Below are 27940 nucleotides of genomic sequence, written 5' to 3' on the forward strand. Positions count from 1 at the left end.
AAAAGTAAATACAGCAGATGTCCACTAAAACCTAAATACTGTACCAGGTTAATCAAATATGTATGTCCTAAAAGTGCAGCGCTAAATAAAATTACCATGTGTAAAACACCATATATGACATAGTGCAAAACCTTTGAGTGAACAGAAAATCCAATCAAAATAGTATTCAATCCAAAAATGTCCTTAGGCAAAAGTGCAAAATATAATCTATTTATAAAGTGCAAAGTTCATAAAATGATCACTAAAGTGCTCCTGTGCAAACAGTTCATCCATGCCAGTGTCCCACACTGGATAGATTGATCCTGATGGCGCAGTGCTCAGACATTCACTGTTGTGACACCTTCACCATAAATCAGATGTGGGGCTTACCAGATCACCAGCGATCTCCCTTACTCAGGAAGATCATTCAGCGCTATGGACTGGGGGGGGCAATTTCTTCATTGATTTTTATCTATATTGCTGGGAGCCGGCAATACATTACAGCCGCAAGCAATTTTAAATTACATTTTTTTTCCTTTAGAAATGTCATTTTGCTGAGGCACAGTAAAACCCATGAGACAGATGCGCCACTTTACATGCAGAGAAGGGGACCCCCCAGGCACGATATTTAAAGGAATATTTCATTTTTATTGTTTCACTTTAAGCATTATTAAAATCATTGCTCCTGAAAAAACAGTTGTTTTAAAAACTTTTTTTTGCATTGATACATGTCCCCTGGGGCAGTACCCGGGTCCCCATACACTTTTTATGGCAAAAACTTGCACATAAGCCTTTAAAATTAACACTTTTGATTTTTCACATTCGTGTCCCATAGACTTTAATGGCATTCGCACAAATTTTTTGCACATGTTCGCGGTGTTCTGGTGTGACCCAAACCGGGGGGTGTTCGCTCATCCCTATTTTACATGTATAATATTTTACATATCCTAGCGACAAATACAGGAGTTTTGATTTTAGTATATAATTCCATTAGTCTCTCATTCATCCTCTGCACAATATCACTTGAAATACCCACAGTCTTGGAAAATAGTGCAGGATGGCAGGTAGATCTAGGCAGCAGGAAAATCTGTGCTAGTCACCATGCAGATCCCGATCCCCCATGTGAATGAGTATCAGTTACATAATACCCCTACCCATTTACCAAAAAAGTGTCACAAAGTAATAAAAACCCACAGTTTTTGACAATTCCTTTATTAAAAAATACAAAAATAGTGTCCCCCGATGTAAATCCACCTTCAATCACGTTGCACGCCAGACCCGATAAAGAAAAAAACAAAGACACTCCCGCCGTTGATGAAGGCTGGCTGCCTACTGCAGGCTCCACCGTCTGACATTTCTTATATGGGTAAGGGGTGGGGTCACCTGGCTACGTCACCTGGCAGTTCCTGCTCCCTTGTGACATAATGGACCGGTGCATGCTGGGTTGGTGACGTCACAAGGGGTGAACCACCACTTGATGTAGCCAGGTGGCCCTGCCCCTTACCTATATAAGAAATTTCAGATGGCGGAGCCTGCAGTAGGCAGCCAGCCTTCATTGCCGGTGGGAGCGTCTTTGTTTTTTTCATTTTTGGGTTCGGCGGGTGACGTGATTGACGGTGGACACTATTTTTGTATTTTTTAATAAAGGAATTGTCAAAAACTTTCTGTGTTTTTTTACTTTGTGGCACTTTTTTGGTGAATGGGTAGGGGTACTATGTACCTGATATTCATTCACATACGGGGGGATCTGGGGGCCCCCTTCTTAAAGCAAAAAAGTTGTGGGGATAATTTATTGCATTAAGCTGATTGCTAAGGAGTAGCCCTGAAAGCCAGCCGCCACGTCCTTAACAACCGATGACTCAGCTGGGCTGACTCTGCCCCCCCCACCCCAAAGCACCCACCCCCCCCACATTTAGGACATGTGGCCTGGTATTGTTCGGGGGGGGGGGCGCTTGCTCGTCCTGGTATAGATTTCGGGGGGGTCCCCACTGTGGTTTTTTTCAACATTTTTAATTGTCGACTTTTTTTTTTTTAATGGAAACCCGCTGACAGCTGATGAGTCATCAGTTATTAAGGACATGGCGGCTGGCTTCCAGGGCTACTCCTTAGCAATCAGCTTAATGCGATAAATTACTGCATTAACTAATCTCCAAAATGTTTACAAGCTACCAGTTTAGAGTTACAGAGCAGGTCCGGTACTAGAAAATATTGTTTTTGCTATAATGTTCGCGGTGATACCTCACGTGTGTTGCGAACACTGTTTACATATCTGGGCATGACCTACATATGTTTTTGCCACTGCGTGTGAGCACAGGGGGTGCTATAACAAAAAAAAAATTGTTATTATTTTATTACTTTTTGTTCTTTTTTATCACTTTTATTGCTGTCACAAGAAATTAAAACATCGCTTGTGACAACAATAAAGCATGACAGGTCCTCTTTATAGAGAGATCTGTGGTCAGTAAGACTCCACATCTCTCCTCTACAAAGGAAAGCGTAAGATTGAAAAAAAACAATAAGCTAATGCTTTCCAAAGAAAAAATGGCCTTACATCGGTCGTGAATCAGATGTGACATCATGATGTTGCTCCGTGCCTCCTAGGCCATAGGGATGAGTGGAGGCCATCTTTCCTCTGTTCGTCTCTATGGTCAGCTTCCGCCACCATCTGAACAGTACCCGGGCTTGCCGGTGAGCCAGGAAATCCCGAGAACCATCGGAGAATGGCAAGGGGAAGGGGGTGGGGCGACGACCCCTCCCACTGCTTCTAAAAGTGATTCAGCGGCTAATCAGTTGTTTAGATCACTTTTATCAGAAAGAGCAGCGGCTGCAGCCATAACCTCAGTATTAAACTGCAAAGTCATGAAGTAAATCTCCAGTTAGATGGTCGGCAAATGTATATGATGCATGGTATAACTTCACCCGCAGTTACATCTAGCTTTGTACATCTCATAAACATACAGTATATAGCTGACTTATGTACTGTTTTGTCTGTTTCCTGATATTGGTAACCCAATATGCAAGGGGAATAACTGACCTAACTTGCTTTATGTGAAAGCCAAAAAAAATAATCTTTTTGTCCACCCAGTATCAGTGACTGTTACTAAGCAGCCCACATACTGCAATTGTGTTTGGAGAAAACCAATGTTCTCTTTCATAAGTATTATGTACTGTAATATTTATTGTTTGGAACAATGAATATCATTATATATTAGTTTTAGTGTACTAGCATTTGTTCCTTTTCTGATGTGCTGCCCTTTTCGTTACATACTGTATTAGCTCTGATTATGAATTGAACATCTCTTTACCTTTGTCATTTATTTATATGATATTCTTATGCAGCTTAGCAAGAAGAATGCGCACTATATGGCTACTAGCATTTATATAACATATCTTTATAACCAGTGTTGGGTCAGTTTAAAAGTAAATAAACTTTCCAGATCTTTTTGGATTATCAGAATTAAGTATCCTGTCTAAAAGACACTCCGAAAAAGGACACAGTGTTGTCTTTTCTGTCTGTTTCTCTTAAAGTGGATGTAAACCCTCACATATACCCAGGGCTTTTTTTCTCAGAAAATAGGTGCAGGAACTCCCCCTTTCCAAGTCACCCCCTTTCTCCGTCCCTACCCACCTCCGAGCCCCATCCCTTGGTTCCACCGCCTACCCAACTCCCAGTACCGCCCCTTTAAGACAATACAGAACCAAGTATCATTTTGTGTTGCTAAGTAATTTGTATGGAATTTGGTAATGATATCAAGAAAAGCAGTAAAATAGATCCACTGCAGCCAGCAACAATAGATCCCCCTAACAGCAATGGAGCAACCCACCTAGAATTACGCAGACTTTTCATCAAACTAGGTTTGTACCTGTCTCCAACCCAGTCCCCTGGCTCACAATAAATAATAATACAGATGTAAACAAGTATGAGGGAAATATATCATTTTATTAATCTTTGTGCAATACAGGAAAATAAACCAATCACTGGCCTAATCTGGCAATGACTATCTCATCATTATACACTAGTCTGTACATTTAATCTCTTTGTAATTTGACTGCATGTTCATGTAAGGCATAAGAAGTCATAGCGTGCAGAAAAGCAAATAATTTAAGAATTTTGTGAATAAAGAAAATTTATTTTAACTTATTTAAGCATTTCAGATTTTTATAAAGGTTTTAAGTTGTGGTGGAGACGGTGAATAATTCTTCCCTTCAGTTTCTTTACTCCAGTGGATAGAATGTATTACATCCAACACTGAAAAAAAGATTATTTTCTAGTCAGCAGTTAATTTGTGAATTAGAATTCTATATTTCATATGTGAACATCTGCTACATGTAAGGCCTACAAATGTAGGTAATAAGAGAGAACCATGTCCATATTAACTTGCAATACTGAAGAAAATGTCATTTTTGTGTACACGTAGGGGTGAAAGTAGGGTCTCAGACTGACTTTCTTACTTCAGCATTATTTTTGAGGCTGCTACTTAAGGCCCCTTTCACACTACTGCGACTTCAAAGTCCTGGGATTTTGCCACGATTTTAAATAGATTTTGCCACGGTTTCAGGGAATGCCTGTGTAAACCCGCACGAAAGTCGGACCAGAGTAGTACAGGGACTACTTTGAAGTCGGCACAACTTGAAGTCACACATATATGAATGGTTATCATTGGAAATCACGGGGAACGACTTGTTGCACAAGTGTGAAAGTAGCCTAAGGGTTCAATATACTGCTGGAAGAGGAATTTTCAGAAAACTTCTATGATTTACACGCCTTTCTGTATCCTGCACCCTCAACCTTCCTCCCTGCATTTGTTCAATATCTACACTAAATCTTCAAACGACACCCCTAGACTGAGCCTGAGTTTGTCGGTGTGCTTTTGGAACTGAAAACTGGGCAGGCCAGTGGCCCTTCTGGGGATTATCACTACATTTGCTGGTGCTGATTCATTTTTATAGCCTACTGTGCACTATCACACTAACTTCTGCTCTAATGTACACAACCTATTTGTTCCCTTTGTTACTTGTAAAGCTTTTTTTGTATGCAAACTGATGTGGAGAGCTTTGTTCATACTAAAATAACTACACTTAAAACAAAATAATAATAAAAACAACTGGTTAGTTAGCCAGACCTTGGATATGCCTGTCAGTAGTGCAACCCCATGTTACCATGACATATCATCCATATGTGCAGGGTGTTCACTGCACATGGTCCCCCGAGGGGGGAAACCCATTGTGACCCACCCTGCACACATGGATGATTGTCCCCTGGTTCACAGTTGGGATTATCGGTGCAGCGGGAGGGACAGCTGTGAGCACCAATCTCCGTGCATAGCTTTTTAGCTGACAGCAAGTTCTCCTCCTCTCCCTCCCGCGGCTGTAATGGTAATAAATTTAAAAGAGCTAATAAAAGCCCTGGGTGGCTTAACGCCAATGTAAAAATTCATATAAAAGCAAAGGAGAAGGCCTTCCAAAAATACAAGGCTGAGGGAACATCATCAGCATTCCAACTGTACAAAAAATGCAATAAGAAATGTAAGGGTGTAATCAGGGTGGCTAAGATAGAACAGGAAAGGCACATAGAGGAGGAGCGTGAGAAAAATCCCAAGAAATTCTTTAAGTACATAAATAGTAAAAGAGGGAGGACAGATCATATTGGCCCCATAAAGAATGATGAAGGGATTCTGTTTACAAAGTATGGTGAGATGGCGAAGGTTTTGAATGTATCCTTCTCCTCAGTCTTCATGAGGCAAATGGGGGGCTTCAGTAACCAAAACTGCTATGTTTATATTAATGAGATGTCCCAGAAAGCACCACCATGGTTAACAGAGGATAAAATCAGAAACAGATTTGAAAAACTTAACATAAATACAGGCAGTCCCCGGGTTACGAACACATTAAGGATTGTAGGTTTGTTCGTAAGTGGAATTTGTTGGTGAGTCGGAACACCTCTTGTAAGTGTAACTTCCGCCTGTGCAGGGATGTAGGATTTTCCGGCGGCCGCCTGTGCAGGGATGTGGGATGTTCCGGGTGCTTCTGGCCATGCAGTACATGAAGTACTACAGTGTGGAATGTTGGCAGTGGAGTCGTTCGTAAGTCAGGTGTTCGTAAGTCGGGGACTGCCTGTACATCACCGGGACCAGATGGCTTGCACCTGATGGCTCGCAGTCCTTAAGGAACCGTCAGACCGTTGTTCCTAATTTTTACAAACAGTCTACTGACTGGTATGGTACCGGCTGATTGAAGAAAAGCCAATGTAGCACCAATCTTTAAAAAAGGACCAAGATATATCCCTGGGAACTAAAGACCAGTTAGCCTAACATGAATAGTATGAAAGCTCTTTGAAAGGATGATAAGGGACTATATACAAGATTTTAGTAATGAAAACAGTATCATTAGCAGTAATCAGCATGGACTCATGAAAAATCGTTCTTGCCAAACAAATATACTAACCTTCTATGAGGAGGTGAGCTGCCTTCTCAATGACGGAAGGCCTGTAGATGTAGTGTATCTGGATTTTGCAAAGGCATTTGATACAGTTCACCACAAACATTTACTATACAAGCTAAGGTCGGTTGGCATGGACCAAAGGGTGAGTACCTGGATTGAAAACTGGCTACAGGGGCGAGTTCAGAGGGTAGTGATAAATGGGGAGTACTCGGAATGGTCCAATGTGGAAAGTGGGGTCCCTCAGGGTTCTGTCCTGGGACCAAACCTATTTCATTTATTCAGAAAAAGTGGGAGGCACATATACAAACTGTTGTAATTCGTACACCGTTCACCTGATTCGGATGTAAATACCCTCAAATTAAAGCTGAAAGTCTGCAGTTAAAGCACATCTTGTTTGTTTAATTTCAAATCCATTGTGGTGGTGTATAGAGCCAAATAGATTAGAATTCTGTCGATGTCACAATATTTATGGACCCGACTGTACTACCCACCACCATACACACCGTGCTCTTCTCCTGCACATACTACCCACCACCATACACTCCGCCCTGTACATTCCCTATTTAACATTACTGCATTCTGCACTATGTAAGTCATCTCAGACTCTATTAAACCACACCCCTTTAAGCCCCGCCCACATTTTACAGCGGCGTGCTATGCACGCCGTTTAAAAAAAATGCAAAAATGACATGCCTCCATACCTTGTTTGCGACCAGTTCTTCTGAGGATCCTGAGTCTCTGATCTCAAAAGCCAGTTGGTTTGAAGAACTCGCCCTCCAGACGCATTGAAGAAACACTGTCCTATGAACACTGTAATAGAATCTGTAAAGGAACAGACTTGTGATTTAAAAAAATAAATAAAAAGAAATATAAAAAAAAGAATGAAGAAGTAATATGTCAATGTGTGAGAGTGGATTACCAGCCAGCATTAATTCTGGCTTTTTGTGTTCAACAGTTCACATAATGAGGAGCATTCACCTAGATTGACATGTTATTGTAGAGTTCAGGCCTGCCATATCAGCTACCTGATTTTGTGGATCTGGGGGGTCCCCTTGTTAAAGGAGGCTTCCAGACTCCGATAAGCCCTCTGCCCACAGACCCCCACAACCACCAGGCCAGGATTGTGGGAAAGAGACCCTTTTCCCTAACAACATGGGAACAAGGTGCCTTGGGGGGGGGGGAGCACCCCCTATACATAGTACCCTTAGTCATTCACCAAAAAGTACTCAAAGAGTTAATAAAAACACACCAGTGTTTTTCAAGTCCTTTATAAGGAAAAACATAAGAACGTCGACCCAAATGGATAAAAAACGCTGCCCGCTGAACACAACTGTTCTTGTCCAGGAACTCAGCCGAATGACGGGTAAACATAAGGGAAACCTGCTGACAGCTGATGAATCATCGGTTGTTAAAGTGGTTCTAAAGGCAGAAGTTTTTTTTATTGTAATGCATTCTATCCATTACAATAAAAAACCTTCTGTGTGCAGCAGCCCCCCTAATACTTACCTGAGCCCCATCTTGATCCAGCTATATTGCACAAGAGACTTGGCTGTCCGGGACTCTCCCTCCTGAATTGGCACAGACACACAGCTGGCATCGGACTGCCATATCAGAGTTCAGGACTGCCATATCAGCTACCTGAATTTGTGCATCTGGGGGGCCCCCTTGTTAAAGGGGGCTTCCAGATTCCATTAAGCCCCCTGCCCACAGACCCCCACAACCACCTAGCCAGGTTTGTGGGAAAGAGATCCTTTTCTCTATCAACATGGGGACAAAGTGCCTTTGGGGGGGAGCACCCCCATACATAGTACCCCTACTCATTCACCAAAAAGTATTCAAAGAGTTAATAAAAACACACCAGTGTTTGACAAGTCCTTTATAAAGAAAACATAAGAACGCCGACCCAAATGGACGCTGCCCGCTGAACACAGCTGTTCCCTTCCAGGAACTCAGCTGAATGACAGGTAAACATAGGGGCGGGGTTACCTGGTGATGTAACTGGGTGACCCCACCTCAATGTCTACCTCTCTTTCTTTGTTTTTTTCATTTGGGTCGGCATTTTTTTTTTTATAAAGGACTTGTCAAAAACTGGTATTGTGTTTAACTTTGACTCTTTTTAATGGTGAATGAGTAGGAGTACAATGTACTCGATACTCATTAACATAGGATGGGCGGGATCTGGGGCTTCCAGATTCCGATAAGTCCCCCCACTGCACCCCCACAACCACCGGGCCAGGGTTGTGGGGAAGAGGCCCTTGTCCCCATCAGCATGAGGACAAGGTGCTTTGGGGAGGGGAGTCCCCCTGCCCCAAAGCACCCCTCCGTTGATGAGGGCATGTGGCCTGGTATCGTTTGTTCCCCCCTTTCCTGGCCTGCGGGGTTGCATGCTCAGATAAGGGTCTGGTATGGATTTTGAGGGGGTCCCATGCAAATTTTTTTTTTTGGCGTGGTTCCCTTTAAAATCCATACCAGACCCCAGTGAAACCTGCTGACAGCTGATGAATCATCGGTTGTTAAAATGGTTCTAAAAGGCAGAAGTTTTTTTTATTGTAATGCATTCTGTGTGCAGCAGCCCCCCTAATACTTACCTGAGCCCCATCTTAATCCAGCTATGTTGCACGAGAGACTCCCTCCTGAATTGGCACAGACACACAGCAGGCACCATTGGCTCTCACTGCTGTCAATCAAAGTCAGTGAGCCAATGAGGAGAGAGAAGGGGCAGGGCTGAGCAGCAGCTCTGTATCTGAATGGACACACAGAGGAGTGGCTCGGCTTGTGTACTCCCATAACAAGCTGCTTGCAAGTCATTTAACTTAAAGAGCTTACAATCTAAGGTCCCTATACTCACATATATACACATAGTAGGGCAAATTTAGACAGGAGACAATTAACTTACTAGCGTGTCTTTGGAGCAGTGTTGCCAACCGCCCGTAGATTTACGGGCAGCCCGTAAAAACAACCCGTTTTTCGGGGCGCCCGTGAATGCCCGTAAAAATGATGGCCGCGAGCCAGCCACGCAACTGCGCATGCGCCGTTCCGAAGCCGGCCGGGCTCGGGAAAGCTCGTACGCGCTCGGCCGGGCGGCGCATGCGCAGTAACGTAATACCGCCGCCCGGCGCCATTTTCAAATCGATCGAGCGCGGCGGCAAGGCAAGCAAGCTGACAGCTGAGCTGAGCTGCACACACAGGAGGTACGGAGAGTGAAGCTGTGGGGGGGATGGGATTGGGATCTAAAGGAGGACATTACTGGGACTGGAGCCGGGAGAAGTAATATGATGGTGAATAGAGCACATCAGTCTCTGTCCCTGGGCCCTGGCTGCATGGCATATGCAGGGGACAGAGACTGATGTGCTCTATTCACCATCATATTACTTCTCCAGTCCACATCAGATTCATCAGTGTGCTGTGTCCTCCTCCTGTACCCCTTTCACCTTTCCACAGGTCAGGGCAGAGGTGAAAGGGGTACAGGAGGACGACACAGCACACTGATGAATCTGATGTGGACTGGAGAAGTAATATGATGGTGGACAGGGGAGGAGGCTGCTGTGAGGATGTGTCCTGTCCGCAGTCTTTGTCCACCTCCTGTATCATGTCCGCAGCCTCTGTCCCCCTCCTGTAGTATGTCCGCAGCCTCTGTCCCCCTCCTGTAGTATGTCCGCAGCCTCTGTCCACCTCTTGTAGTATGTCCGCAGCCTCTGTCCCCCTCCTGTAGTATGTCCGCAGCCTCTGTCCCCCTCCTGTAGTATGTCCGCAGCCTCTGTCCCCCTCCTGTAGTATGTCCGCAGCCTCTGTCCCCCTCCTGTAGTATGTCCGCAGCCTCTGTCCCCCTCCTGTAGTATGTCCTCAGCCTCTGTCCCCCTCCTGTAGTATGTCCGCAGCCTCTGTCCCCCTCCTGTAGTATGTCCGCAGCCTCTGTCCCCCTCCTGTAGTATGTCCGCAGCCTCTGTCCCCCTCCTGTAGTATGTCCGCAGCCTCTGTCCCCCTCCTGTAGTATGTCTGCAGCCTCTGTCCCCCTCCTGTAGTATGTCCGCAGCCTCTGTCCCCCTCCTGTAGTATGTCCGCAGCCTCTGTCCCCCTCCTGTAGTATGTCCGCAGCCTCTGTCCCCCTCCTGTAGTATGTCCGCAGCCTCTGTCCCCCTCCTGTAGTATGTCCGCAGCCTCTGTCCACCTCCTGTAGTATGTCCGCAGCCTCTGTCCACCTCCTGTAGTATGTCCGCAGCCTCTGTCCACCTCCTGTAGTATGTCCGCAGCCTCTGTCCACCTCCTGTAGTATGTCCGCAGCCTCTGTCCACCTCCTGTAGTATGTCCGCAGCCTCTGTCCACCTCCTGTAGTATGTCCGCAGCCTCTGTCCACCTCTTGTAGTATGTCCGCAGCCTCTGTCCACCTCTTGTAGTATGTCCACAGCCTCTGTCCACCTCTTGTAGTATGTCCGCAGCCTCTGTCCACCTCTTGTAGTATGTCCGCAGCCTCTGTCCACCTCTTGTAGTATGTCCGCAGCCTCTGTCCACTTCTTGTAGTATGTCCGCAGCCTCTGTCCACCTCTTGTAGTATGTCTGCAACCTCTGTCCACCTCTTGTAGTATGTCCGCAGCCTCTGTCCTTCTCCTGTAGTATGTCCGCAGCCTCTGTCCACCTCTTGTAGTATGTCCGCAACCTCTGTCCACCTCTTGTAGTATGTCCACAGCCTCTGTCCTTCTCCTGTAGTATGTCCGCAGTCTCTGACCATCTCTTGTCTCTTATCATGTCTGCAGTCTTTGAGGGGATCCTAGAAAGGATTCAAGAGTGGGAGTGCTGCCGGGATGGGGGTTACGGGAAGAGACAGACACGTGTGGACTGTGGAGAGGAGACTATAGAATAGCCACCAAGCTGGAGCCATCTGACTGAGCCCTGCTGGGTGCACCTGAGAGGAGGTCAGTGACAGCGCCGCCAGGCCAGTCTGGGGGGGTCACTGATGAAAGAGGGGAGTGAATACAATAATGTAAGGGGGCACTGATATAAAGGTTCCCCCCCTATATTAGTAATCCCCCCCTTACCTTAGTGTATTCACACTGCGGAAGGTGGTCTCTGGTCACCATCCTGCAGACTCTGATGTAAGGGAGAACTCTCTGCTGGCCGGGTTATAGTAACCTGACCTTCATGTAAATTGAGAAATATGTTTTTTGACTTTTGTTTAACTTAAACACATTGCTAATAGCACTAGCTATGTGTTTATAGTTCAAATATTAATATTTGCAATGTTTAGCATTAAAAACAGTAATTTTAGGTACTTTTTTAGCAGTGTCAGTAAAAAATGTGGATCTGCCAGTAAATTCCATGTTTTTTTTTTTTGCCAGTAAAAAATGGGCACCGTTTGTAAATTTTGACGTTCTGCCAGTAAATTTCACTTCGGGGGGTTGGCAACACTGCTTTGGAGTGGGTACCAAATGCAAACACAGTTATAACCTTGTAATAGTAGTATCAACATCACCACTGTACTACACACAGTCACATAGCTCATGCAGAGAACAGAGTTGTGGTGAGGACCAAAAAAGCCCTACCCATTACAGACTACCTGCAGAAAGCTACGGGAAGGGCTGGATGCTGAGCAATCTCCCTGCATTGAGAGAGCAGTAATATCTGGTTTCTATTACAGGAATCTCCTGCATAGAGGAAAAGTTTCACACCAGGTTACTGCACAATCACAGAAGAAATGCATAAAGCACTCCCAGATTCAAGTAAGAATACACATGATTCTTGAATTCAAATATTTGCTTATTCCGGATCTCAGCTTTAAGTATACAGTCGGGTCCATAAATATTGGGACATCAACACAATTCTAATGTTCTTGGCTCTATACACCACCACAATGGATGTGAAATGAAACTAACAAGATGTGCTTTAACTGCAGACTTTCAGCTTTAATTTGAGGGTATTTACATCCAAATCAGGTGAATGGTGTAGGAATTACAACAGTTTGTATATGTGCCTCCCACTTTTAAGGGACCAAAAGTAATGGGACAATTGGCTTCTCAGCTGTTCCATGGCCAGGTGTGTGTTATTCCCTCATTATCCCATTTACAAGGAGCAGATAAAAGGTCCAGAGTTAATTTCAAGTGTGCTATTTGCATCTGGAATCTGTTAAGCTGAAAAAACAAAACAAACCCATCAGAGAGATAGCAAAAAACATTAGGTGTGGCCAAATCAATTGTTTGGAACATTCTTAAAAAGAAAGAATGCACCAGTGAGCTCAGCAACACCAAAAGACCCGGAAGACCACGGAAAACAACTGTGGTGGATGACCGAAGAATTCTTTCCCTGGTGAAGAAAACACCCAGTTTGCCAGATCAAGAACACTCTCCAGGAGGTAGGTGTATGTGTGTCAAAGTCAACAATCAAGAGAAGACTTCACCAGAGTGAATACAGAGTGTTCACCACAAGATGTAAACCATTGGTGAGCCTCAAAAACAGGAAGGCCAAATTAGAGTTTGCCAAACAACATCTAAAAAAGCCTTCACAATTCTGGAACAACATCCTATGGACAGATGAGACCAAGATCAACTTGTACCAGAGTGATGGGAAGAGAAGAGTATGGAGAAGGAAAGGAACTGCTCATGATACAAAGCATACCACCTCATCAGTGAAGCATGGTGGTGGTAGTGTCATGGCGTGGGCATGTATGGCTGCCAATGGAACTGGTTCTCTTGTATTTATTGATGATGTGACTGCTGACTAAAGCAGCAGGATGAATTCTGAAGTGTTTCCGGCAATATTATCTGCTCATATTCAGCAAAATGCTTCAAAACTCATTGGATGGCACTTTACAGTGCAGATGGACAATGACCCGAAACTGCGAAAACAACAAAAGTTTTTTAAGGAAAAGAAGTGGAATGTTATGCAATGGCCAAGTCAATCACCTGACCTGAATCCGATTGAGCATGCATTTCACTTGCTGAAGACAAAACTGAAGGGAAAATGCCCCAAGAACAAGCAGGAACTGAAGACAGTTGCAGTAGAGGCCTGGCAGAGCATCACCAGGGATGAAACCCAGCGTCTGGTGATGTCTATGCGTTCCAGACTTCAGGCTGTAATTGACTGCAAAGGATTTGCAACCAAGTATTAAAAAGTGAAAGTTTGATGGATGATTGTTAATCTGTCGCATTACTTTTGGTCCCTTAAAAAGTGGGAGGCACATATACAAACTGTTGTAATTCCTACACCATTCACCTGATTTGGATGTAAATACCCTCATATTAAAGCTGAAAGTCTGCAGTTAAAAAATGTTTGTTTCATTTCAAATCCATTGTGGTGGTGTACAGAGCCAAAAAGATTAGAATTGTGTCGATGTCCCAATATTTAAGGTCCTGACTGTATATGATCAACCTCAAGCAGATCATCACCCAAGGAGAAAATCCCAGGGAACAATCATCTGCTGGACTCCATGGACTGGTAAATACCCGTTCCTTGCAAGTCAAGAGCTATAGCGCTGTGTAAACTGTTGGCGCTATATAAATCGTGAATAATAATAATAATATTAGTAGTTGCTCACATATTTTTTTTACAACCCAGTGAAGCTCTTCTTTAACAAAATAACATAAAGGAAATAAAACTTACTGGAAAAAAGCCACTTCACTGCAAATCCGAATGATGGAAGATCAGTCAGTTGTTGATATCCAACTAGAGGCGATTCCACAATTGTAGTTGTATTAGCGGAAGATACAGCTGTCAGATATCTGCCTAAAAACTTTCCATTTGCAAAGACAGTATCAATGGTCATATTAGAGCCAAGATCATTCCCCCACTGACCAGTCAGGTTGCACTGTGTAAAGAAGAAAGAGGGAGTAAATCATTTGTGGTATTCAGAATCAGACTGCACCTGTCCACAAAAATTATAGCAATAGAAATAAGGTTCTAGGTAAAACTTCATTTTGGATAGAGTGGGGAATGGTTAGATCCTCTGTTAAGTTTTAATTTCAGTCTGTGTCCCCGTCGGGTAGTCACCCCTCTCTTTATGACTATAGTCATCAGGAACAAAAATGAGGGGAAATCCAAAATTCATTCACAAAATAGGAATTAAAGTGGTTGTAAACCTCAGACATGAAATATGAACGAAGCATATCCCTCCATAGTGTGTACTTGTCACAATTAGGAGCACTAAGTGTAATTTCTGTCTGCTGTTCCATTCCTCTGCTATAAGCAGGTGTCACTTCTGACACCAAGAGAAAAAAGGTGACAGCAGTGGGAGCTCCAGCTGATTGACAGCCTCAGCTCTGTTCCTGTGAGTTGTGTGGAGGGCGGTGTGTGTCTCTTCCCTCCAATCAGCCCACAGAGCTCTCCTCACTGAGCTCTGCAGAGTAATTTTAGCTCTCCGCCCCTTTTTTCTGAACTCTGAGACAAGTTTTATAGATTCAGCACTTTGAACGGATGTTGACAATAGAAGACTGTAGATAAACAGGCACAACTTATCAACTTATGTAGGAGGATTTGTTTAATCTCTGGGTAACATCTGAGGCCAATCACTTCACTGGGTATATGTTAGGGTTTACAACCACCTTAAAGCTAAACGCCACATTTTGCTACTCTTTACATAGTCCTTTTGGGCCAAGCTGGCCCAAACAAACTATGTCTCTCACTAACACGTGAGACCACTGGATGTGCAGTATAAACTGTATGTAGCTGAGGCTACATACAGCATACCGCACTGTGTTCCGGGTTCCAGACGAGACTACCTGTCTCATACCCAGAACACAATAGAGTCTATCTGATCGGCGCTCAATCAGATAAAGTGACGTATTCTAGCAATGAATACAAAGCTTCCTCTGGTTGGCTGAGTCAGAGGTTGTGACATCATCAGTCTGCCTCTCTGACTCAGCCAATCAGAGGAAGCTTTGTTTATACAGTTTATACCAAACATCCAGCGGCCTCACATGTTAGTGAGGGACATTGTTTGTTTGGGCCAGCTTGGTAGCAAAAGTAGCAAAAGCCTGAGTTAAGCTTAAAAGGGAAATACACTAATGAGGACACCTGTTCTGTAAACAACTGGCTAAGGCCCCATTCACACTTGTGTGACTTGTCCTGCAATTTGGGACTGCAAAGTCGCATGACAAGTCGTACCCCATGATTTCCAATGGGTACCCTTCATATCTGTGCAACTTCAAGTTGCAGCGACTTCAAAGTAGTCCCTTTGGTCTGACTTTGATGCAACTTGAGGTCCATAGACCTCAAGAATTCACAGGCATTGCTCCAGGACGCGTCAAAGTCGCATGACTTTCGGGTCGCACAAGTGTGAATGGGGCCTAAGAGGGGAGTTCCCTTCACTGGCAAATTTCCTCTAACTTATTATTGGACATGAATGGAAATATCCTCAATTGGTCAAAATATCCTCGATTGATCAACAGCAAAAAGACAGGGGTTTGTCCCTTCCCTACTCTACTCCTTACTTTTCTAGGAGCCACCCACCCTCCAAAAAAATAAAAAAAGAAAGCTGAAAATATAATATAAAAAACCTTGAGAGAATTTCTGTATGTGTGGAAGCAGTGGTCTCTATGCAGTGCTCAACCTCCCCCCCCCCTCCTTCCTAGTGAGATGAGTTTTGCTGATTGCAGAGCTATAGATCTGACTTAGCAGGGGCATGTCAGACCACTTCAGAGAAATCGCTGCTTCCACACTCTGCAGCATTGTGGCAGGGGAGAGGCTTGTGTACTCAGGCTGTAGCTGCTTTCAAAAGAAAACATATTGTGTACCTGCCCCATCTCCTGTCTGGTGCGCCAGTGAGCGCTGAAGGAGCAGAATAAAGAGTAATGACTGGCAATCATTGCTCTCCGCTCAGAGCTGACCTAGAACTAAGCGTTCAAAGATTGTGTGATCACTCCGGTTCTCAGGCTCAGAGGCAGTGGGGACAGCTGAAACATCAGACTGAAATTGCAGCATGGTGGTTAGTATAGATGCTTGTTTTTTTATATAATTCCATACTTCTCCTTTAAGAAATGTCCGCATAGATGGCAGCTTAACTGCAGGCAGATACAGACGTATACAGAGAAGACAGTAATGGAAAATGTTTCTACACTTTTATAATTCTATACATTTTTTGATCCATAGATCAAACTTGGGCAATTTAAAGTACTGTACTGTCAAAAAGTCACAAAATACTATCAATACAAACTTCCAAGTTCTGTAAAGGATTTCCAGTTGCTGCCTCTGTCTTTATCTGCATGCTAAGATAGGTATGGAGACATCACTTACCTCTAAGCTTTTTCTTTTCTTTTGGATAATGAAGAAGAAGTATTAGAACCTCTTCAATTTTTCACTGTCCCTATCAGGGAGATATTCGCTAATTTCCTGTGAGGACAGAGCTCTCCTGGAATTTATTATATGTGACATGAAGCGAGCATTAATCTCCCCAATGGGGTCACAGTGAGAAATAGAAACCTGACAGAAATTTTACCTCCTTATCAACCTATACAAAATTAGAAAGCAAAAGTTATCTGGAGTTAGGTTACAATCACACGGTCGCACAGGGGCGGCCACCGGAGAGAATCAGTGGATTCTCACCGGTGGTTGTAAACAGTGCCAGTACACACTGTGTGTGAATAGCAGCAGCTGTCTTCGGCCATTGTTGTCTAAGTGGTGACTAGAGCTTCCGATCAATCCTGGACAAGACAGTGTGCATCCACGGATGGCGTATTTGTAGAGTTCTGGCCGCACACAAACTGGCCACAGCTAATCAGAAAGTTTGTGAGCATAGCACAGTTTTTTTTGGACTTTCTAAGATGGCGGCCTCACTTCACTGACGTCACACGTCGGTGACGCTTGTGCCATCTGTCAGCCCAGGCGCATGCGCGTCGGCAATTCTCTTTCGCCCACGATCCGACGGTGACGTCAGACGCCGCTGAGTCGAAGGGGGGCTATTTAAACTGCGTTTATTCGCCCCTACTGTCTGCCTGAGATCCCTGTAATTGGGAGGACTCAATATCCCCTGGATCGGTTGTAATTACTATGTGTCTGTTTGGTAAGCAGTTTTCTTTCACACACCTCTCTGTTTAAGCTTCTATATATTGCCCTTAAGTACTCTAGTATTATTATTTATTTTTCCTTACATTCCTTATTACCATCTATAGGTCCCTTCTGCTTTGGCTCTCCTTAAATTGTTTTGAGGCTTGTCAGGCATTAAGATGACTATTTTTTATCATCCTTTTGATTTGGACCAGCCTAATTTCCATTGATTCAACCTTAAGGTAATTATTCCGCTTCTAACAGAGCTGCACTGTTATTTTTGAGTTTGTTTAAAACCCATTGTTGATTGGCCAGACTGGCTCTTATGTAGTTCATTCATTTTTTGATTTACTTATCCTCCATATATATTTTATTACAGAAACATTACACTTGTAGCTCCTCTCTGCAAGCAATTAAGGTGTGCTATTGGATTTGATTCAGTACTTTACACACATCAATTGATTTTATTGCTGCATTTACTTCTTGTGGATATTGAAGCTTTTCTGGTAAGGTCCGGTTCCTCTCTGTACCCACATGTTTCTATGTCCCTTTTGTATTGATATATTAATTATTTTAAAAAATATATATGTATGATCTTCTCTCAACTCTATGCCTATTTTTGCATGTTTTAGTCATGCTTATGTATAGATATATTTTTTCATGAGATTTTTATTTAATTGCTTTTTCTCACTTAGAAAAAGAGTCACACCATCAATCTCCTGAAGAAACTCTGTCGAGTGAAACATGTCGAGAGTGGTAGTGCCCTGTTATACATGCTTCATCTATTCCATGTGTATTTTGTTACAGATGTAAACATTGTGTTTTTTCTCATGTTTCATCCTTTTTTACTAATAATAAATTAAAAATTAAATTTTATTTATATTGGATGAGATTTTTTTCTCTCTATTTAACACTGTTAAAATCCCGAGGTTTGTCACCTCCACGCCCCAGTTTTCATTTAGGTCTTGAAATTTTTCATATTTGGGATGTGGTGTTCTTTTCTTTGATTTCTCCATCTTACCTTGTATGAGCATAGCACAGTGTTTCTGCATCCAGAGGCGGATTTTAGCTACCTCTGAATGTAGAAAGCGATGCACGCCTGGCCATCTGTGTGAATGTAGCGTGTTCACACTGCTGTGGCCCCAAAGTCGTGTGACTTCCAGTGCAACCTTGCATTGCGACTTTTCTTGTGACTTGATGCAACTTCAGTCCTACTTCAATCCAACCAAACTTTGGGTCCGACTTTGATGTTTCGCGACTTTGGCTTTGGCAAATCATAATAATACAGAGCGTGACACATATTATTAACGCTGTTACCCGTATACTATATTTTAGATTTAATATCTCTCAGATATGATTTGGTTTACATGAGAGTTCTTTGGCCTTGAGTGAAAGCTTTAACACAATAACAAAAATGTATTGGTATATAGTAAAGTAGGCCTAGACTAATACACATCAAGCTATCTAATTGTACAAGGAAAGGGTAAAAATCATGGATTACATGAAGGAATACAGAGTATATTCCTTAAAACATTAATCTACAAATAGTAGGACATAAAAGACTTAAAGCGGGGTTCCCATTTAAAAAAAAAAAAAATTAAAAGTCGGCAGCTACAAATACTGCAGCTGCTGACTTTTAATCGGACACTTACCTGTCCCAGGGTCCAGCGATGCGGGGGATCGAAGCCCCGCTCGTCCCCCCCTCCGGCGGCATTTTAACTGTGGGAGCACAGCTGTGGCTTGACAGCCGGGCACCCACTGCGCATGCGCGAGCCGCGCGCCGTCACTGGCCCCGCAATCATCTGGGACCGGTGACGTGTCCTAGATGATTGACAAGAGGGAGGGTGTAGAGGCGATCTCCCTTCCTGCGCTGAGGGAAGTGACATCAGGAGCCCAGGCACCGAAGGAGGCAGACGACGAGGGACCCCCTAGCAACAGGCATTATGAGGTGAGTAAAAAAAATAAAAATTTCTCCAAATGTTGTTTTTTTATTTTTTTTAAGCAAGATACAAGGACAAGGGAGATTTCCCATATTTAACATTCCCATAGAGGTTCCATTCACGTGACTGCTCTGCCATAGAGTGTGTGTTTCCGTCCCATCTAGTCTGTGTATATCATTACTGGCTGATGCCTCATTGGTTGGCATGGCATGGCTCTGATTGGTGGGCTTCCCTATTCCTGGTTAAGGACTGGCTACATCTGCAATCCCTATACTTTGCATATATCTGAGTACACAAGTACCTGAGCACCTGTCACAGCCCATCTGAGTATCTGTCACAGTTCATCTGAGTACCTGTCACAGCCCATCTGAGTACCTGTCACAGTCTGAGTACCTGTCACCACCCATCAGAGTACCCGAGTACCAGTCACCAGCCCATCAGAGTACCTGAGTACCAGTCACAAGCCCATCAGAGTACCCGAGTACCTATCTGCAGCCCATGCCTCATAGAATATACGTTGGGGTGTTTTAATTTTAATATTTTACGTAATGCCTTGCTCATATCTATAGCTAGCTGCCTAAAAACCCCGCTTGGGGGACTTTTTCTCATTTTTCTTGTCCATATTGGGGTGAGCAACATTGATATCTCTCCTTAATGTGTCTTCCCTCTTTGCTATACAAATTCGGGTGGTTAAACACCCCTTCCCCCATTTGACACATGGGAGTTAGACATGAGCTGTGCACTGTCTGTTCTCCTGTATATATCCCTCTGTGTTAATCCTAGATACCACATTAGATTGCATCCATATATTTTCCAAAAATGTGTTAAATCGCATATTAGGATTATAAGTAGACTCTCAATAAGGGGACTAAATCGGAATTATATTTCTCCCCTTGAGCTCATTAAATCAGTTACGCTCTTGTATTGTGAGTCTGTATTATTATTATACTCAATCGAGTCTATAATTCATAGCCTCGTTCGTGGTTGCGAATAGAGTAAAATCGCATCGCAACCGCGAGCAATGAGGGATCCATTAGATCCGATGCAAATTTCCTTATTTGGGTTGTTATACATTTACTATTTTGTGTATCTGGGAGTTATTTTCTATCAAATAAATCTATTTAAACGTTGAAATTATGTTGCCATCTCTGGGTTGTTTTGGTTTTTACATATTTTTAGGAATATTGTTAGAATTGTCAGTGCACAGTTTCCAATGTTTACTTTGCAGGATCAATAAGCAACTATGTAGAAAACTTTTGTCATTTTTCACAAATTGCATATGTGAGCTCGTTTGTGTGCTTCTCGATTGGCGCCTCCCCGCTTGCAGCTTGGGCCATCGGATCCCTGTGATGCCTGCATGATCGCATGCTCCCCGGGTCGGGGATCATGTACCCTGATGTGTCTTCCCGGCAGGGTGGGCAGCTCGGTTACCTGCGCTCCCCTTGTCTCTCCCCTTGGATGGCCGGATTCCCGGATCGGCCGCCCACGGGCATGATTACCCTGCCGGCGGCATCCCCCATCACCTTTGGACGTTGCGTGCGGTGTGCGCACACGTGCAGGTCACGTGTGCGTGCGGCCTCATGACGTCACGTATTTTACGGCGAGGGTGACGACAGATGTCGGGGCTTCGCTTTGATGGACGCCGAGGGAGCCACACAAGGCCTGCCAGCCAATGGCGGCCACAGCCTCCCTCTACACACCGGGGTTAAGGGGCGGAAGAAACGATACCTGTTGTTAATTTCAGTACTAATTAAGGACACTATTTAATGAGGGTGGATTTGGGTTTGATCCCTCCACTTCCTCCTTGGACGGCCAGACTCTTTTCCTCAACAGTAGGAGTGAGTAAGAACCTATGATACATGTGATTATCAATGCTTTGTCAGACCCCATAGAATAATATTTTACTTATATTTAATTTTGATTTATATGCACACCAGCTCTGGATGCCGTAGACTTAGATACTTGGCAATATCATGCACTTTTTCCTTAAATTCACACATCACACATACACTCATTTGTTTTTTTGTTTTTTTTTTTCTCTGCTGTTTAAACACTCGCATCATTTTCATGCACATTCCTTTTTTCACATATATTTTACATGTCATTATTCACTGTGCACATCCCTCACTTCTTTTCCTATCACTGCCATTGTCAGCATTTAAAGACAAGGTCATCCCTGACATATTTTATATTAGTTATACCAATATAGTCACTTTACTCATTTTATTATCCTTCACATGATCAATTCAAGCTGTAATAGATTATTACAACACTTTCTGACCGCCCAACAGTTAAATCTAACCACTAACCTATATGGGTATATTCATGAGCTAACGCTCTGACAATTTTCGTAGGTTCCGGCCCCACCTCCCCCGTGGCGTGTTGGTGGGGGGGCAATTATACGTGTGACTCCTTGCAAGCCATGTCAAGTGGATTCCTGTTCCCCCTTCTTCCGGGGTGCTGCTACGTGCGGGCACACTGGATGGTCTGGCTGCTATGTGGGGAGGCTCTGATCGAGGGGTACATCCAAACTCAGTGGTAATTATGTGCAAAGTGTTACTAAACATGTTGCTAAACAAACTTGCCTATGCTGTAATTCTTTTAAATAAGCTGGACATACTATTATAAATTTTTCTTTTTTCTTTAGCAAACTGATCCTCTGAAGAGACCCCAAAATTCATGGGTCGAAACGCGTCAGAATTGTTATGCAATAGCCTTATCACATGCTGTGTATAACCTATGTTTGCTATTATATGTATTTGGTATGGGTATTTTCCCACTTGAGCTCCCAATTTATATTTATATTTATATGTTGTTACATTTATTCATTACCCTTCAATAAAGAATTTTAATATTTTACGTAATGCCTTGCTCATATCTATAGCTAGCTGCCTAAAAACCCCGCTTGGGGGGCTTTTTCCCATTTTTCTTGTCCATATTGGGGTGAGCAGCATTGATATCTCTCCTTAATGTGTCTTCCCTCTTTGCTATCAGAGTACCCGAGTACCTGTCACCAGCCCATCAGAGTACCCGAGTACCTGTCGCCAGCCCATCAGAGTACCCGAGTACCTGTCACCAGCCCATCAGAGTACCCGAGTACCTATCTGCAGCCCATCAGAGTACCCGAGTACCTATCTGCAGCCCATGCCTCATAGAATATACGTTGGGGTGTTTTCTTTCCACAATGGGGTCATTTTGTGGGTAATTCCATTGTCCTGGTGCTCCAGGGCCTTCAAAAGTGTTATAGGTCATTAGGAAATTAGAGGTGTAATTTATGCTCCTAGAACGCCTGACGGTGCTCCCTGCATGTTGGGCCTCTGTATGTGGCCAGGCTGTTTAAAAGTCACACACATGTTATATCGCCATACTCAAGAGGAGTAGAATGTAATTTGGGGTGTCATTTTTGCTATATAGATGCTTTGAGTTAAAAATATATTAAAAACTGACCATTTTGTGTAAAAAAAAATAAGTTTTAATTTTCTTTAATGCAAATCCTTGTGACTATTATGAGCAGGAGATTAACTTGACCTTTTCCTTGGAAGTTAAGTATTGATTGCGGGTTGACCTCCCTTCATTGCATATCCAAACATGGGATCCTTTGAAGTGAATATGTGTAGAACAATGAGGTTAGGGTCCCATTGTTTAAATACACAAGCCTAGGCACCGAATTGTCTGGTCTAACAGACACTTCTGTGAAGCTATGTTGCACGCCCTCCATAGATGCAGGCTAAAAGAAAAATATTCAGAATTACGATATTTTACAGCTATTAATGGGGATTTCACATAAACTCATAAGGCAACAATGTGCTTAATCAAAAATGAACGTATAATAAAATGTGATGTATAATCACATTTTATTATATGTTCATTATTTGATTAACCACTTCAATACTGGACCATAGTGAAATGACGTCCGCAGATGGGATCTCCCATCCTGGTTGGGCGTCATATAACGTTCTCGGCTTCTCGCCGCTCCCACAGGCCCCCAGCGCGGCAATCAGGGGTGAGGCATGTCCCTCGGACACAGCCCATCCCAGATCCCTGTAAAGAGCCAATAAAAAATGTCTCTTTACCACGTGACTGGCTGTGTCCAATCACCGCCAGTCACATGTACTGTACATGTGCACGGGTCTCGTGCCCGCCCCTAGGGCGCAAGCAGAGCAGCGATCAGGGACGAGGCTTGTCACCCTGACACAGCCTAACTCTGATTGCAGTAAAAGAGCCAATCAAATTGGCTCTTCACCACGTGACCGGCTGTGTCCAATCACAGCCGGTCACAGAATGTCAACAAACCTGAGTACCTATCACAGTCCATCTGCGTACCTGAGTACCTGTCACAGTTCATCTGAGTACCTGAGTACCTGTCACAGTCCATCTGAGTACCGAGTACCTGTCACAGTCCATCTGAGTACCTGAGTACCTGTAACAGTCCATCTGAGTACCTGAGTACCTGTAACAGTCCATCTGAGTACCCAAGTACCTGAGTACCTATCACAGTTCATCTGAGTACCCGATTACCTGAGCATCTGCCACAGTCCATCTGAGTACCGAGCACCTGTCACAGTCCATCTGAGTACTTGAGTACCTGTAACAGTCCATCTGTGTACCTGTCACAGTCCATCTGAGTACCCAAGTACCTGAGTATCTGTCACAGTTCATCTGAGTACCCGATTACCTGAGCACCTGTCACAGCCCATCTGAGTACCTGTCACAGTCCATCTGAGTACCTGTCACAGTTCTTCTGAGTACCCGAGTACCTGAGCACCTGTCACAGTTCATCTGAGTACCTGAGCACCTGTCACAGCCCATCTGAGTACCTGTCACAGCCCATCTGAGTACCTGTCACAGTCCATCTGAGTACCTGTCACAGTTCTTCTGAGTACCCGAGTACCTGAGCACCTGTCACAGTTCATCTGAGTACCTGAGCACCTGTCACAGCCCATCTGAGTACCTGTCACAGCCCATCTGAGTACCTGTCACAGTCCATCTGAGTACCTGTCACAGTTCTTCTGAGTACCCGAGTACCTGAGCACCTGTCACAGTTCATCTGAGTACCTGAGCACCTGTCACAGCCCATCTGAGTACCTGTCACAGCCCATCTGAGTACCTGTCACAGTCCACCTGAGTACCTGAGTACCTGTCACAGTTCATCTGAGTACCGAGTACCTGAGTACCTGAGTACCTGTCACAGTCCACCTGAGTACCTGTCACAGTTCATCTAAGTACCTGAGTACCTGTCACAGTTCATCTGAGTACCTGAGTACCTGTCACAGTCCATCTGTGTACCTGAGTACCTGTCACAGTTCATCTGAGTACCGAGTACCTGAGTACCTGTCACAGTTCATCTGAGTACCCGAGTACCTGAGCACCTGTCACAGCCCATCTGAGTACCTGAGTACTTGTCACAGCCCATCTGAGTAGCCAAGGACCTGAGCACCTGTCACAGCCCATCTGAGTACCTGTCACAGTTCACCTGAGTACCTGTCACAGTCCATCTGAGTACCTGTCACAGCTCATCTGAGTGCCCGAGTACCTGTCACGGTCCATCTGAGTACCCGAGTACCTGTCACAGTATATCTGAGTACACGAGTACCTGAGCACCTGTCACAGCCCATAGGAGTATCTGTCACAGTTCATTTGAGTACCTGTCACAGCCCATCTGAGTACCTATCACAGCCTGAGTACCTGTCACCACCCATCAGAGTACACGAGTACCAGTCACCAGCCCATCAGAGTACCCGAGTACCTGTCACCAGCCCATCAGAGTACCCGAGTACCTGTCACCAGCCCATCAGAGTACCCGAGTACCTGTCGCCAGCCCATCAGAGTACCCGAGTACCTGTCGCCAGCCCATCAGAGTACCCGAGTACCTGTCACCAGCCCATCAGAGTAACTGAGTACCTGTCACCAGCCCATCAGAGTACCCGAGTACCTATCTGCAGCCCATCAGAGTACCCGAGTACCTATCTGCAGCTCATGCCTCATAGAATATACGTTGGGATGTTTTCTTTCCACAATGGGGTCATTTTGTGGGTAATTCCATTGACCTGGTGCTCCAGGGCCTTCAAAAGTGTAATAGGTCATTAGGAAATTAGAGGTGTAATTTATGCTCCTAGAATGCCTGACGGTGCTCCTTGCATGTTGGGCCTCTGTATGTGGTAGGGCTGTTTAAAAGTCACACACATGTGGTATCGCCATACTCAAGAGGAGTAGCAGAATGTAATTTGGGGTGTCATTTTTGCTATATAGATGCTTTGAGTTAAAAATATATTAAAAACTGACCATTTTGTGTAAAAAAAAAAATAAGTTTTAATTTTCTTTCCACGTTTTCCAAAGACTTGTGGAAAAAAATGAACTGTTCAAAAGACTCATTATGCCTCATAGAAAAGACGTTGGGGTGTCTGCTTTCCAAAATGACAAACAAGATATTTGGGGGGCACACCCTAAAAGATGCATTAAAGATGGTGCAGCCATAAGACCATACAGCAGAACAAAATATTACAGCGCACACATGCAAAATAGACATTTACCTGCAGCAAGGCTAATTTACAACACCTAGACATTTTCAAAAAACATTATCAAAAAATTTGGGGATTTGGTCACACCATATTGCTATATGGTGCTAAGCCCACTTACTCTGACAAAGTATCCCATGATTAGTGGGTCCTACACTATCCATAGACTGGTAGATCCTGCTTCTCTGAACCATGAGAGCAATACACTCTTCTATATGGGAGAACCTGAGGTCTCCACCCATGACACAAGTGGACACTAATGAGAGGTACTTAATGAGGGAGTGGGGTGCTCCTCACCCAAAAGGATTTGGTCAGAATCCATACAATAGACAAACAAGATATTTGGGGGGCACACCCTAAAAGATGCATTAAAGATAGTACAGCCATAAGACCATACAGCAGAACAAAATATTACAGCACACACATGCAAAAAAGACATTATATATTATAGGCTATATGGTGCTAAGCCCACTTACTGCGACAAATTTTTTGATAGTGTTTTTTAAAAATGTCTAGGTGTTTTAAATTAGCTTTGCTAGAGGTAAATGTCTTTTTTGCATGTGTGCACTGTAATATTTTGTTCTGCTGTATGGTCTTTTGGCTGCACCATCTTTAATGCATCTTTTAGGGTGTGCCCACCAAATATCTTGTTTGTCTATTGTATGGATTCTGACCAAATCCTTTTGGGTGAGGAGCACCCCACTCCCTCATTAAGTACCTTTCATTAGTGTCCACTTGTGTCATTTGTGGAGACCTCAAGTTCTCCCATATAGAAGAGTGTATTGCTCTCATGGTTCAGAGAAACAGGATCTCCCAATCTATGGATAGTGTAGGACCCACTAATCATGGGGTACTTTGTCGCAGTAAGTGGGCTTAGCACCATATAGCAATATGGTGTGACCAAATCCCCATATTTTTTGATAATGTTTTTTGAAAATGTCTAGGTGTTTTAAATTAGCCTTGCTGGAGGTAAATGTCTTTTTGCATGTGTGCGCTGTAATATTTTGTTCTGCTTTCCAAAATGGGGTCATTTTGTGGATAATTCCACTGTCCTGGTGCTCCAGGGCCTTCACAAATGTAATAGGTCGTTAGGAAATTAGAGGAGTAATTTATGCTCCTAGAACCCCTGATGGTGCTTCCTGCATGTTGGACCACTCTGTGTGGCAAGGCTGTGTAAAAGTCACACACATGTGGATCGCCATACTCAGGAGGAGTAGCAGAATGTATTTTGGGGTGTAATTGAAAGTATGCATATGCTGTGTGTGAGAAATAACTTGTTATGGCAATTTTGTGGAAAAAATAAAAAATAAAAAAAAATCTTAATTTTTCCCAAGAATTGTGGGAAAAAATTACAACTTCAAAAAAACTCACCATGCCTCTTACTAAATATCTTTGACTGTCTAGTTTTCAAAAAGGGGTCATTTGGGGGGTATTTGTACTTTCCTGACATTTCAGGGCCTCAAGAAATGAGGCCATCAGTGCATCAGGTTTGATCAATTTTCAATGATTTGCATCATAGCTTGTAGACTTTATAACTTTCACAGAGACTAAATAATATCCACTAATTTGGGTTATTTTTACCAAAGAGATGTAGCAGTATAAATTTTGGGCCAAATTCATGAACAAAAATGACTTATTTGCAAAATGTTATCATAGAAACTAAAAAAAAAAGTGTTTTTTTTTTCAAATTTTTTGCTCTTTTTTCACTTAAGTCACAAAAAAAAAAACAGTGGTGATTAAATACCACCAAAACAAAGCTCTATTTGTATGGAAAAAAAATGACAAAAATGTTGTTTGGGTACAGTGTTGCATGACTGAGTAATTGGCATTCAAAGTGTGAGCACTTCACGTTTCTTGGCTAGCAAATAAAATGTATTATCACCCCTACACTCTCCTACTTGGTTGTAAATGCATGTATTCATTATCAAATTAATAAGAGCAGAGTAGCTTTACCATACACAGACAGAATAATGGCAATGCTAATATTTCAATATAGAAGGTAAAACTTAATACCCTTCTATAGTTTACCTTTTGACCGGTACAAAGAGTGAAGCACAGCAGAGCCAGAGTGAGTACTGCAGGAATCTTCATCCTCAT

General features: G+C 43.5%; 1 protein-coding gene across 1 annotated transcript; it reads right to left on the minus strand.

Moving 5' to 3' along the window:
- Positions 1 to 4194: 4194 nt before the first annotated feature.
- Positions 4195 to 27940, minus strand: LOC141147128 (avidin-like). Its single transcript, XM_073634299.1, has 4 exons — positions 27872 to 27940; positions 14011 to 14215; positions 7122 to 7242; positions 4195 to 4228 (listed from the first exon to the last, which is right to left on the minus strand). Exons 1-4 carry the CDS (start codon positions 27938 to 27940, stop codon positions 4195 to 4197), a joined length of 429 nt encoding a protein of 142 aa, XP_073490400.1.

Source organism: Aquarana catesbeiana, linkage group LG01 (genome assembly GCF_042186555.1).
Source record: "Aquarana catesbeiana isolate 2022-GZ linkage group LG01, ASM4218655v1, whole genome shotgun sequence".
In the NCBI taxonomy this organism is placed as follows: Eukaryota; Metazoa; Chordata; class Amphibia; order Anura; family Ranidae; genus Aquarana; species Aquarana catesbeiana.